A 14727-nucleotide genomic window follows, 5' to 3' on the forward strand; every position below is an offset into this window, starting at 1 on the left:
TGGTGTAAATCCATTGAAATTCCTGGAGCTCAGTTGAGCTACACCAGATGAGGACCTGACTCAATAATTAAAAATAAAAATCTTCTTCTTTGGGGAAGGAGGATAAGGAGGGACCAATACTTGTGACTTGTAATTTACTTTTAAAATAAAAATAATTAGAGCTAGTAACCTAATAACTTCCATCATCTTTCATTACCGTAATAAGTCCCACCAATTAATAATTGAAACTTCATAGGCCAATAACTACCACTATTGTCCCAGACAAAATGCACAAAGCACTGGGCTAGTTCATTAACAGTACATAGTTTGTTCCCATGGAATCATTAATATTTATAAAAATCTGTGAATATGTGGACCAGAACCTTACTGAAATCATTAAAGCTATGCCAAATTCCCCCCAGCTAAGGATCTAGTCCACAATGCCCTATATTACTGCACAGTATTGTCATGTTATATATTACTGACAAAATAGGGTAGAGGAAAAAATAAAAAGATCAAAATGAAAAGAGCCCAAACTCTGTCCATTGTACTGACTTATTTATGCATCATTTATTCTTAATTTCTAATACAAAGTTTAATATTCTAATATTTGAAGTATACAAAGTACTGCTTTAACTATACCAGTATAATTAAAGAACTACCATCGCCCTAGTGTGTAAGCACTTATACTGGTATGAATTACTTGACTTGTGCCTCTTTTTATTCCACGCGGAATATAGGGCTGTCACCACTGCCTCTATCTTCAGGCAAGTCTACACTATAAATGCTGCATCAGCACAGCTGCCCTGCTGTGTTGCTGTAGTGCTTTGATGAGGACTCTCCCATAGACTTAGCGACTCCACCTCTGCGAGAGGCAATTGCTATGTCAGCGGGAAAAGCTCTCCCACTGACCTAGTGCTGTCTACCTGGGTGGTGAAGGTCGGTATAACTCTGTTGCTCAGGGGTGTAGATTTTCACACCCTGAACGATGTAGTTCTACTGAAGTAAGTGTGTAGTGTAGATCTGGCCTTGGACAGTCTCTTGATGTAGCCTTACCTTCTTCCCATGTCATTTTGATAGCTGTCAATTCTGCTTCTTCTGTGCATTTCCATGTTATGCCTGGTCTACCTCATCACCTCTTGCCCTGGGGGTACCCATCCAACGCCTGCCTTGTTAAGTTAGTCAGGCCTTTCCTCAATGTATTTCCAAGCCATCTTCGTTTGTGAGGGATTTTTGGCATCTGATACTAAGGATTTGTCTAAGGCAGCTGTTTATGAAAACTCAGGTCTCCTAGTTTCTGTGCCATGCAGTAAGACAAATTTTACAATGGTGTTAAATATTCAAAGTGGGATGAGCCGGCATCTCTCCTTCTCCCAGAGGTCTCTCGTTTTGCCAGCTATGTCTCAATAGCTCCCCAATATTTTTAATGTTTTAGAAATAAGGATGCAAATTGAATAGCTTAGCCGCTGCTTTGTCCAAAAATCGTGAAGGGATTATGAGAACAGTCTAATGGATTTGGAGCATTTAAATATCAAGGAGCAAAATTCCATTTCATAATCTACCCTGCGTAAGGAGCACACCAGGGAGGGAATTATGACTCTGAGAGCCATAAATCTGACCCTGACCTGCTTCAGATTTGTACCAGTAGTGAATCATTTCCCCCTCCATGACAGCATGGCTGCGCTGGCCAGCACAGCGGGGGCAGAACCACAGCTCTGCCCAATTCAGATCTCTGGCTGCTTACTCCATGCTCACCTGTGCAAGAAGGAGAATAGCAGCCCATACAGGTTGCTGTCCCTGTTCTGTACTTGGACCTCCTAGGTACATAGTCCATAGAGGGGAATAGGTTATCCGAACCTCAGTGGGTTAGTCTTTTCCTGGGGCTTATGGCAAAGCTCCTAGTGATAGCTTATTTAAGACTGTGGTCTGTACTATTTGTTAAATATTGTTTTTGTTTGCTTGTGTTGTACTAAAAAAGAAAGAGCCCTAGAGGAAAAAAATCATAAAACTGGCAGATAATACATGTGTATTATGGAGACGTAGCACATAGCTTTGCCATAGCAGTCCTTCCATGTATCAGTAAGATAATGTGGGTTTTTTTGTTTTGTTTTTTACACTGTTTAATCAGGTTCAATACTAGCATAGGACCACTTCAGTATGCTGACCAGTATTTACAGCTCTCAATCAAACTGCCCACTGGAAACATTTATGGAATCGGAGAACACGTCCACACACAATACCGGCATGATGTTAACTGGAGAATGTGGCCCATCTTTACCAGAGATGCTTTCCCCAATGGAGTAAGGAATGATTAATTTATTATGCTTTGGTCTTAGCAAGTGGTTTCTGAGAATTAAGAGTGATTATGCATTAAACACATTTTAAAATGTTGTTAGTTTTTGCTATCCACGATGGATTGGATATTTCTTACAAGCCAGTCATTAGCATGGTCTGGTTGAGCTTTTCTTTAAAGACTTGTCAGCCACACAATGCTAGATGTTACTAATTGGAAAAAAAGCCTCACAAAAAAGTTAGAAATATTTTGATTTGTATGTTTATTTGAAATGTTGAGAATCCGTGTGTAAGTTGAGAAACATTAATATGAGTCTTTAGTTTCAACTACTAAACTAAACAGATAACAATATGTTCAAAGAGGTGCTCCGTGCAAATAAAGATGACACATGCATTCTCAGTTTAATGACAACAGAGTTAAGCATATAATAGTAAAGTTTCATTTAGAGGCTGAATCTTTGCAAGGTAAGTCATGGATGTCAACAGCTATTTGTTTCCAGTCCTTATTACTGTCTGCCCTGAGTCTTGGTTTCCTGGACACCCATTTTCTAATAAATATAACTGAAGATTCTTGCTAGCAGCTTTGAAACCCTCTAGGCTTTGTTCCAAGCTTTATTGACACTTGCACACAAAAGACGAACTGTACTGCACTTTCAGATTCCTGACCCACAATGCCTTATTAACTAAAAGGCTACTGAGTATGAGTGGTGTAAAGTCAGCTGTGCCAGATAAAAGGTTCTGATTAAAAAAAATGATATTCATTTTCTGATTGTCATTTTTTCTGACCATATATTCCCACACTTAACCTCATCTGCTCTTCTGGGGGTGTAGACATTCATATCTCACTGTGGTGGTGGTGGTGGTGGTGTTTCTTGGTATTTGTTCTCCCTTACCATAAACCTTTGAACAAGGGGAAATGGCTGCAAAGGATTGTAAGCCCTCTAGTGAACTATTTGCAAATAAGCAGATAAGGATCAGATAGGTGTTGGTACGTAGACAGATTTTAACCATTATGGATCAACAGAAAAATAACTTATTAATGAAGGACTGCTTACTAATAACAAACATATCTCTTGCCATATATAAAATCTTTTAGGCTTTGTCTACACTGGAATTTTGTCAGTAAAACTTTTGTTGTTCAGGGGTGTGGAAAAAAAGACCCTCAAACGACAGAAGTTTTACCGACGAAAAGCACCGGCGTGAACAGCGCTTTGTCTAAACTAATCAATATAACTTTTAATGAAGACCATTCATCATTCTGGCCCAATTCAGCAAAGCTCTGAGGCAGGTGCTTAATTTTAAGCACATGCTTTGCTGAATCAGGGCCTCTATTGAGTATTCAAACCTATCTCTTTGACTACCAGCCTTTAAGGAAAACCTTACCTGTTTGCAATTAGTTCAGATTTTGAAATCTGTGGTCTTGATCCAGCAGTTGTAATTCAGGCAGAGCTCCCAGTTGACTTCAGTGGGAGTTTTGTCTGAGCAAAGAGTGCAAGATTGGGTTGCTATACAGCTAAAATATGGCTGTCCTGCATGAGTATACTAGAGGAGGAGTCAGTGCATAGAATCCTTTCCCCCTCATTGCACGGTACAGGTGGCAGCCATTATTTGGTCACTTAGGTCTCGATCCAGAAAGGGACTTAGGTGTTGCAATGCTGAGCTTTTTAAGCACCTATACATTGCCTATGGAGAGAGAGATGCCTGAGAAGGGGATCCAGAAAAGCTAGCACACTATGTGGGGAGGTGCCTAAGCTATCCAATGGGAGATGCCGATGAGAAGGGTGTGTCGTAAGCTCCACCCCTCTCAAAGTTTGCTGCCTGTGTTTCCTTGCAGTCAACTGCTGGGAATCTCTCTACTGGAGTTAGGCGCTCTTGTGAGAATGGCTTAGGCTCTAAAAACAGCCTCAGTTCCTGCCTAGCTCCTCACAAAATTATGTGTGTATGTGGGTGTTTATGAGGGAAAGGTGGAAGAGGGAAATTGTGGTCTCCCTATAACTTTTAATTTAGTGGTTAGGGTACTTATCCAAGATATGGGAGCCCCAGTTCAATTCTCCACTGTGCCAAGGGACTGTAGAGTCACACTCACTTTTTCTCTGGCCCAATAAACATTTTAATAGTTATTGAATACAAAATGGAACAACAGAAGATTGAGGGAAGCCCACCACAGAATATCGCACTGTCCCAGGGTTAGGGCACTCATCTGAGAGGTAAGAAACTCCTGGCAGAGTGAGGGAATTGAACCATGGTGTCCCACATCCCAGCTCAATGCCCTACCCACTGGACTTAAGGTTATAAATGAGATTGTCTCTTTCTTCTCTTCCCCCCATCCCCCTAGCTTTTGTGTGTGTGTGTGGTTAGATGTGCTCTGAGCACATCTATTGAATCGGGCCCCACAGGCAAGACTGGCAGTGCAATGCCTATCTTCACCTTGTCTGTGAATCACAATAAGGTTTAGGCATGAGAGAGGCATCTGGAAGCTCACTTGAGGTAGTAGTGCATCTGCGCACAGGCAGAAACTTAGGTACCTAGGAGATTTCTACCGTGGAAATGTAAATGTAAGTGCCTGGTGAGTTTAGTCACCTAAAGGGTTAGGTGGCAGATGAGAAGGGGTTTTGTAGATCACAATAGTACCTAAATTTGGCCTTAGGCTCCTAAATCCCTTTGTGGATCTGGGCGTAAGGGCCAGATTTCAAAAGGTGTTGAGGCACCTAAAGATGCATATAGGTCCCTAGGAGTTGTTTCAAAAGTACCAGTGGAAATTAGGGGCCTAGATACTTTTGAAAATATCACTAGGCACCCAACTACCATTAAAAAAATCTGGTTCTAATTCTCAAGCAGAGGCAAGTGAAGGCCAGCCAGTACTGACTGCAGCAACCAGGCCATAGAGAGGGTCTGGAGGTACGTCCATGGCCCCTCTCTCACTGTTCTGTAGGGAGTGTAGCTACATCGGTGGAACAAATGTAGCAACTGCTTTCTCTAAGTATTATGTAGGACCAGCTCTGAGGCATGCCTGTTCTTCTAGTATGGTGGTTTAATTTCCCAAGGGATTTGGGTGGTGGTCTGAATTATCCTTCACAGGAAGGGAGAAAAGGGGATTTATGACAGACTAATTATGTATTGGTAAAGATACGTGTCACAGGACTTCCTGCCCTCACTCTACCTTTCTGCTGCCTTACTTTTTCCATTATCTGTTTCCTTTGGAAGCTGGTCAGCCTTGCGGGAATTAGGTAGGAGGAGCTAATTATACACAGGTGAGGTCTAATTACTACAGACTCACTCTCTTTGTAAACCCACTCAGCAAAACCACTGTGACTCAGCGAAACCACAAGTCTTGATTTTGTTTTGCAAAACCAAAATCAAGGGTAAGGCATGTCCCTTTACACATTTCAGTGGCAGTTGGATAAATGATTCTGGTTTTGGTTAATCTCTACTAATTCTACAGCCTGCTATTTGCTTCACTTTGATTCTTGGTGGGTGGAGCTGTGGGGCCAGATCTTTACTTGTGTTAACCAGCATAGCTCAATTGAAATCAATGCAATTACACTGATTTCCTTTTCCTGAGGATCTTATCCACAGTGTCGTTTGTGCTGATCATTCTTTTGCAGGAAAGGAGGACGACTATGACAAAGTCCGTTATCAGTTCACAAGTTTTTTTTGTTGCTAACGATAGAAGAAACAAATATCGATAGTCATGTAATTAAAAAGAAACAAAGCTCTCTTATTTACATTGAATACATATGGATATATGTACGCCCTGAATGGCATGTGAAGTATATTGTCGAGTTGATGTGCATATATAGCTCACAAAAACATTATTGGGATGCATGCATACTTATCAAAAGGTCTGTCATGTCTGTCTACTTATTTTATCTGCATGTTTTAAGCAAACTGTCTGTGTACTGATTTTCCATTTATTGGTGAATAGAAAACATCCCCGTAAAGGAGAAAAATGCAAGAAAATAGGAAATAAAAATATAAGAAAAATTCAGGGGTTTTGTTTGTTTCTTTAGCAGGTATGATCAGCAGTTTCAGTTTGAATCTCTCCAGGAAATTTTCAAAATGTATCAATCTGTGTGCCTATTGGGTTTTAATTTTCTTCTTTTCCTTCCCTTTTATTTTAAGGGCACTCATAACTTATATGGAGCTCACACTTTCTTCTTGTGCTTGGAAAATAACAGTGGAGCCTCTTTTGGTGTGTTCTTAATGAACAGTAATGCCATGGGTAAGAAAGACTTCTCTATAACTATTTCTAACTGCTACAGCTTAACATTAAAAAAAAAATTATCTGCTGGATTGCTACACAGTGAACCAAAAGTCAGTTGATTTAAAGGTCAGAATCAGGCATGCGTTTTTAGCACAGCTATACGTGTAAAACTTGACAGGAAACTGTGTCTTTAAAAATATCAAGCAGCAGCTATATATAATAATAAAGATAGCAATGTTAAATATACTTAAGGTGAACAATGGCTATTCTACAACTAGCTTTAGGATCACATATAAGGCCCTACTTCCACAATGTATTTGCCTATGGCTGGAGCCCTTTTGAAGAGTATAGTGCTCTGTGCAGGTATCTGCCCATGTGCAATGCATTGCAGGATCAAGGCCTCAATTGGTAATGGACAGGTCATGAAAGGATCATAGTGTTGCTTTTAGATCAACATACACAACTATCCCTGCTTATCAGAACTGTCTAAGTCTTTTGAGAAGATGCATTGAAAATCTCATGAGAAACGGCTTCCTCACTGGCTTTCTAGAGATTCCCTTTTCTTTGCAAAGGCATGTCAAATAAAATAAAATCTGAATATTTCACAACTTCCATTTGGTTTCAAGTGATGATTTAGGATGTCCTTGTTTTTTTCTGAACTCATTTACTTATCCTTCATGCGAACATTGAATGGATACATTGACTGTTTAGCTAATGTTTAAACTTTCCTCTATAATTCGTTTTCTGACAGAATTTGTTCTCCAGCCTGCCCCAGCAGCAACTTACAGAACAACTGGTGGAATTCTAGATTTTTATGTCTTCTTAGGAGACACTCCAGAGCAAGTTGTTCAAGAGTATGTAAAGGTATGTTTATATCAGATGAGGCAGTACTGTAAATAATGTAGGTGCTGATAGATACTCTCTAGCATGATCACAATATATTTAGTCATTTTGTATTTGTTGTGATTATATTGCAATGAAATGTTTCAATGGATGCTTAAAGGCATGTAACAGTCTGTAAAGAGAGCGCTGCCCTTTGTTCCCTGGCCTTTTTCCCATAGTGTAAAGATTCCATTATCAATGACAAACCGCCAATGCTTCTCTAAACCTTCCGTAATGCTAATAACAACATTAGCCATTATTTTTATGTGGTTTCCCTTTGTTCAGATCAACATCATTTTCAAGGAATGCTCTTATATAACATAAAATGCCTTTTGAAAACTTAGGGTAGTTGTAACCATGTCACTCTCAGGATATTAGAGAGGCAAGGTGGGCGAGATAATATCACCTTGTCCCTTTTGAAAACTTACTGAGGCAGTATAGCCTAGTGCACAGAGCTCTGGAACTGGGACGCAAGAGTGCAGGGTGACCTCAGGCAAAGCACTGGACTGTAGAGTCAGTCTCCCTGTTTCTGTGACCCAATTAATATTTAGTTCAGTTATTTCAATTATTTAATTAAGGTAGAACGACTTCAATTGGAGAGATGGAGGGAGACTCACGTCAGAATATTCCATAGCCCAGTGGTTACAGCACTCACTTGAGAGGTGGCAGATCCCCATTCAAATTTCTTCTTCTCATCAGACAGAGGGGGGGACTTGAATCCATGGTCTTCCATATCCCCGGTGTGTGGAATAAAGGATATAAGGAAGGGCTGCCTCCTTCTTCTCCCCAGCTCTCTGTTTTGTGTTGAGTTAGGTGGGCATACTATGGGATTGGGTCCTAGATGCAAGTTGGCTAAGGACCACCTATCTTCCCCTGGTTCATGGATTGCTAGCGGATATAGGCACCTCCCTGCAGCCTGGATTTAGGCAGTCATCTCTGTGAGAGGGTTGGGGTTTAAGATATGCCTCCCCTGTGGCATCTCCCACTGGTTACCTTAGGCAGCTCCTCCCCTACTGTGCTGGCTTTGTGGATCACATTCTAAGGCATCTAGGCACCTAACAAAGGGCTGGTCTATACTACACAGTTAGGTCGATGTAAGGCAGCTTTTGTTGACCTAATTACGTCAGTGTCTACACTACAGCCTTCCCCTCACTGAAGTAAGTGCCCTGCTACACTGACATAATTCCACTTCCACAAGAGGAGTAAGGTTTATGTCAGTGTAGTTAGGGCGACACAGTGTCAGTGTAGATACTGTGTTACTTGCATGGGCTATTGGCTGTCTTGTCAATTTCACAGCTCCTGGGCAGCTGGGCAGCTGGACCCCCCCTCCCGGCTGGGGGCACTGCAATACTGAGTGTTGCAATGCCTAAGTCCTTTTGTGGTTCTTGGCCCAAGTTCTATTAATATTACTTATCCACGGTAATACAGTCCTAAAATCCTGACTTCTCATATGCTCCAGTATTTTAATGTACACTTGCTGTCCTTTCCATAGTGATATTTCTTCCTCTATAGTTTGTCTTTATGACTTAAAATCTGATATCCCTCTTCAATAATTAATTGGTTGCATCTCAAATCATAATTATTATTGTTATAATTTGTACTGTGATAGTGCCCAAAGGCATAATTCAGGATCAAAGCTCCCTATTAGGTATTAGGTGCTGTATAAGCACATAATAAAAGACAATCTCTACCCTGTAGAGCTTACAGTCTAGTTTAAGATAGGAAACAAGAAGTGATTGTAAAAATGAATAAGGGCTAGAGGGAGAGGGAAGATGAGTAATAGCTATAAGGATTACGTGGTCCCATAGTACTAGCAATATGCACAACTTCATTGATCCAAATAATTTAAGTTTGTAGTTTTTAAAAGTAAATATGGAAAAACTTTACAGTTGTAACTGCATAATATCCATTATGGTTCCAAGTGCTAGACATGAATCAGAGTAATTTATAACCTTTTTTTTACTTAATTTTCATTTCTTAACTTTCAGCTGATAGGAATGCCTGCAATGCCTTCATACTGGAGTCTTGGATTCCAGCTTAGTCGCTGGAATTATACCTCTCTTGATGAGTTGAAAGTTGTTGTAGCAAGAAACAGAGCAATTGGGATACCCTATGTAAGTAAAATATTTTTTGGGGGGGGGGTCGATTGGGGATGCTGAAGCAGGTCAGGAATAAATCATAGGTTAGGATCTACTTTTACAGTCCTGGAGTAGTTTATTACAAGTTAGTTCTGGTTAACATATAGAAACTGCTGTTAACAAACCTTATAGAGACTTCGGTATCTTTGAGGACTTTTAATGTTAGATTGAGAGTCAAAATTGGGGAGGTTACAGTTATTATTCTTTGTATTACAGTAGCTCAAAAGGTATGTCTAAACCACCTCCCAGACTGGGGCAAGAGACTCCGGCTTGCTGGGCTCATGTTAAAAATAGCTGTGTTGACATTTTGGCTTGAGCTTTAAAGCTAGGAATGGGGGTGGACTTCAGAGCCTGAGCCACAACTTCAGAGCACTGTCTAAACAGCTATTTTTAGTGCAGTGACATGAACCCCCTATGTGGACCTGGCCTGAGAGGCTCAGCAGTGTAGACATACCCTCAAAGGCCCCAGTTGGAATCAGTACCCGTTTGTGCTATTTTAAGACATGCTAAGAGACAGTTAGTGCCTCAAGAGATAGACAAAGGAAGCACTGTTATCCCCATTTTGCAGATGGGAAAGTGAGATACATGCTTACATGCTGTAGTACACCCAGAGCTAGCGCCTAGCATACTTGCTGCTCCTTTGTAGAGCGTCACTGAAGTGTGTTACACAGCACATTCCCCATCACCACCCAGAGCTGTCCTACCTTGCAGTGTCAGAGACATACAGTCTTTACAGCTGCCTACTTTTGTTGAGGGATACTATTGTAAAGAGAGATCCTAAATGGCAGAGATGTTAGCACCTAACTTCCACTGAGTTTCTATGGTAGTTGGGTGCAAAACTGCCATTTGTACCTCTGAAAATCTCCCCCATAAATTTCATCGCTTACATGATCTCTGTGCTGCTCACAGTTAGTATGAAAATTAGCCAAAGTTCTTACTGTCTATCCATAATAAAATAACAAAAATAAGTTTACTCCAGAGTAAACAGAACATAATCATATGAAAATACTCAAGGCCCCAGGCTATTGTTTCTAATATACAAAATAAACTATGCTATCTTTCAGGAAATTCAATACACTGATATTGACTATATGGAGGAGAAGAAAGACTTTACTTATGACCAAGAGAAATTTAAGGACCTTCCTAAATTTGCTGTGGACCTACATGACCATGGACAAAAATACATTATTATACTGGTAATGAACTAATTAACTATTTCACTTTACCACTGAAACAACATTGCTATTAGAATTACTTGTACAGTGTAGTTGCATCATACATGCATTTGACTTACGTGAATTCAACTATACGTGCTTGGCAAAAAAAAGAGAAATAACAATAACTCGCAATGGTGGAGTACTGTACAGGAGTCAATGGGAGAGTGCTCGGGGGTCAATTTATCGCATCTAGACTAGACGCGATAAATCGACCCCCGCTGTATCGATCGCTGCCTGCCGATCCGGTGAGCATCTTGCCACGCTGAGTGTGATTCTAGTATTTAAAGATACATATTTTTCGTACAACATGGCCCTAAACGCAAACCAACTACTTTGTCTGGTGCTCAGCTGAAGAAACAGCAATCTGTTCCAGTGCTGGAGGAAAAACTGGCTGTGCTGGACTTAGTGAGAGATGGTATGTCGGTGTCCAACGTGGCAAGTAAATATGGCTGCAACGTATCTAGCATCCGTGCCATCAAGATTCAACAAAGAAATTTGTCAAGCCATGGCATCAAGTGCTCCAATAACTGCTAAGGTGACGAGCCATGATAAGAGTTTAGTGAAGAATGAAAAGGCATTAAACTTATGGCTGGAAGACATGAACTGTAAATGTGTGCCTATCGATGGCAACACGTTGCGAGAAAAGGGTCTTAGCCTCTATGCGCTGTTGAAGAGGGACAGCCTTCTGATGAGAAGGAATTCAAAGCCAGCCAAGGTTGGCTTAACAGTTTTAGGAACCGCTTCAACCTCAAAAACGTGCAGACTACTGGTGAAGCTGCATCTGCCAATGAAGAGGCAGCAAAAGCCTACCCCGAAAAATTAAAGAAAATGATAGAAGAAAAGGGCTATCTTCTGGAACAAGTTTTTAATGCTGATGAGACTGGGCTCTTCTGGAAGAAAATGCCCAACCACACTTACACTTCAAAGCAGCTAAAGACCTTGTGACTGTGTTGTTTTGTGGCAATGTGGCTGGGCATTTAATAAAGCTGGGCTTGCTCTACAGGGCTACAAATCCCCGTGCCCTAAAAGGCAAGAACAAAAATCTCCTGCTTCTCGCAATCAAATAAAAAGGCTTGGGTGACAGCAGCATTATTTCTGGATTGGTTCCCCAAGTGTTTCATTCCAGAGGTCAAGCGGTACCTCGAAGAGAAAAGACTTGACTTTAAAGTGTTGCTGATCGTAGACAATGCTTCTGGCCATTCTGAGGCACTCTGGTTTGTGCATAACGACGTTGAAGTCATCTTTCTCCCTTTTTTATTCTTTCATTCTTCCATCTCTTTCTCTCTCTCTCTTTGACTATACATGATTTTCGCCTTATGCACTGCCTTTAGAACCTAATCTCCGCGTAAGATGAGACTCCACTGCATACAATAATTGTTTATTATTATAATTTGTGTAGATTGTATGTACTGTATATATCTATTGCCTAATTCTGCCATGCTTCGGAAAAATGGAAGAGTTTACCAACTCTCTTGTGTTTATTTTTATTAGGACCCTGCCATTGCCATCTCCCCTCTCCTTAATAAGACTTTATATCTTACCTATGAACGAGGAATGAACAAGGCAGTGTGGGTAAATGAATCAGATGGACAAACAAAACTCATTGGAGAGGTAACTAGCTACTTATGGAAATTGCAACCCCATCTGTACTATGTGTTGTCATAGCAGATAAGGTTGGGTCACTGCATTTGTTACAAACTCCATTTTTAAAATTTTCAGTAAAAGTAGCTGTTCACAGAAATTGTTTTATAAAGCTGTATCTAGGAATGTAAGGTGTATTCGGGTTTTTTTTTAAAGACTTTTATTTACACCGTTAGGTGTTAAAAGGGGAAAAAGTGGGATACAGGGGCGATTTTTCTGAGGCACAAAGGACAGTTTGGCAGCCAGCTGCTATTGATTTTTCAATGGTATTCGGACATCTGACTTCCATTCTGTGCCTTTGAAAATCTCCAGGATCATGGAATGTGAAAAAATCACTTAGAACCACCTTTGCCTCTTCCTCCAATTTGTCTCACGCTCATGCTTAGGGCAACTGAAGATTGAGCCAATTGTGTGCACAAATTGATGTTTCCAACTCATTACATTTTTTGCTTTAGGTCAATGGTAAGCAACTAAATCAACTACATATCAGGCATGTCAACATATTTTAAATAGTCTAAAGAAATAATAACACAACAAACTTTCACAGTTGTTAGCCTCTATCACAAAAAGAATATGCATTTTTAAATTGCCTGCATAACTATTTACTTGATATATGGACCATTACATTCTATCAAGTCGATAATCTGGTTTTAAAAACTCCCTGAATAGGTATTTATATTGCAGACCCTAGTAATTCTGAGAGCTGTTTGAAGAAGTTGGGCTGATGAATCACATTTAAAACACCTAATTAAGCATTTACATGAGCCCATAACAGCTATGATGTGACAACTCTCATATATTTCTATGAAACATGTGCATTACTTGAAGAAAAGACAAATACCACTGAAAAAAATCAAAGGAAATTAAAACGACTCCCTCCCTCTAGCTGTTCAAAATGTATATAATATTAATAACAAGGAGTCCGGTGGCACTTTAAAGACTAACAGATTTATTTGAGCATAAGCTTTTGTGGGTAAAAACCCCACTTCTTCAGTTAAGAAGTGGGGTTTTTACCCACAAAAACTTATGCTCAAATAAATCTGTTAGTCTTTAAAGTGCCACCGGACTCCTTGCGGTTTTTGTGGATACAGACTAACATGGCTACCCCCGGATACTCATAATACTAATGTTGTGATATAGGCTAGTGACAAATGTGATGCGAAATAAAGGACTGAATCTCAGATTTAGCCTGACTTTCTTTGTTTTTGTTGTGATTGGGTCCCAAACCTTAAAATACAGTAACTGGAACATATTTTATGAAATACATATGATAAAAATATTATTAAGGAGAAAAGAAATGTTTTGAATTGAGGTTTTCTTGGTTATATAAAATGCAGTGTAAGACCCAGTATTGTTCTCATTGGACTCTTGCCATTCATTTCAATGGAAGCGGGATTAAAGGCCAGATTTCCAAATTTTGCCTAACGGTATAAAATTGGCTAATCAGACTGGTGCCTAACTCCCATTGAAATCAATGAAAGTTAGATGCCTAACTTGCTTAGGCACTTTTGAAAATACCACTAGGTGACTCTCTGCATCTTTAGACAAGATACCTTTGCAGATCTGGCCCAAAGTGCTTGGAATGTATGTTATACTTATTCTTTCTTATTCTTTGAGGTCAATGCAGTTACACACACACAGAGTAAACGTAAAGTATGGCTTATTATAGTGAGGAAGAACAATTGGCTCAACTTCCACATCTAAATTGATGCAAGAACATGGATATTCTTAGATGCTAATGTTCTCCTTCACCAACTTAATTCTTGATGATTGTATTTTAGGAAGCTGCTCCCAGAAACCGGCACAAAGCTGCTTCAAGGGTTTTTGCACTATTATTTAAAAGTGCACTTCAAATGGAAGTGGACTGCCAGGCAAATGAGGCTGAAAAAATGTATGCGCACACAGGACATTTACTCTTGGCTTCAGTTCTGGCATCCATTATAGCTTCTTTGAAATGAGAACTGAAAGAAAAAATATAAACTACTAATCATTGAAAGTAGAGTTTGAAACAGTTTTGAAGATTGCCGTGTAATTTCCCCCCACCTCATTTGGAGAACAAAATATTCCATTGAGTTTTCTGAGATTCTTACAGGACTAGATCCAAACATGGTTCAAATTATGTCCTGGGGAGAATTATTAGAAACTAATGGAAATGTTTGAAATAAATTATAAAGCTAAATCTTTCTTAATGGAATAGCCAGTTTAACCAGTTGCTCTTTACTTTCTTACACTGTAGGTGTGGCCAGGACGGACTGTGTTCCCTGACTACACCAACCCAGAATGTACCAACTGGTGGGTGGAAGAATGTAAGCTCTTCTACGATCAAGTGAAGTATGATGGGATTTGGATTGTAAGTCATTCACCCTTTTTTTTC

The 14727-nt window shown here is 39.9% G+C and overlaps 1 protein-coding gene across 1 annotated transcript in view; it reads left to right on the forward strand.

Moving 5' to 3' along the window:
• SI (sucrase-isomaltase) overlaps positions 1-14727 on the forward strand; it is a 152256-nt gene that overhangs the window by 18527 nt on the left and 119002 nt on the right. The window contains exons 7-13 of the mRNA XM_084638286.1: positions 2108-2279; positions 6394-6493; positions 7227-7339; positions 9346-9471; positions 10560-10691; positions 12204-12323; positions 14590-14703. Of these exons, the coding sequence (XP_084494412.1) occupies positions 2108-2279; positions 6394-6493; positions 7227-7339; positions 9346-9471; positions 10560-10691; positions 12204-12323; positions 14590-14703 (877 nt within the window). The remainder of the gene's footprint in view (positions 1-2107; positions 2280-6393; positions 6494-7226; positions 7340-9345; positions 9472-10559; positions 10692-12203; positions 12324-14589; positions 14704-14727) is intronic.

This window comes from Lepidochelys olivacea, assembly GCF_965140295.1.
Source record: "Lepidochelys olivacea isolate rLepOli2 genome assembly, chromosome: 9".
Lineage (NCBI taxonomy): Eukaryota > Metazoa > Chordata > Testudines > Cheloniidae > Lepidochelys > Lepidochelys olivacea.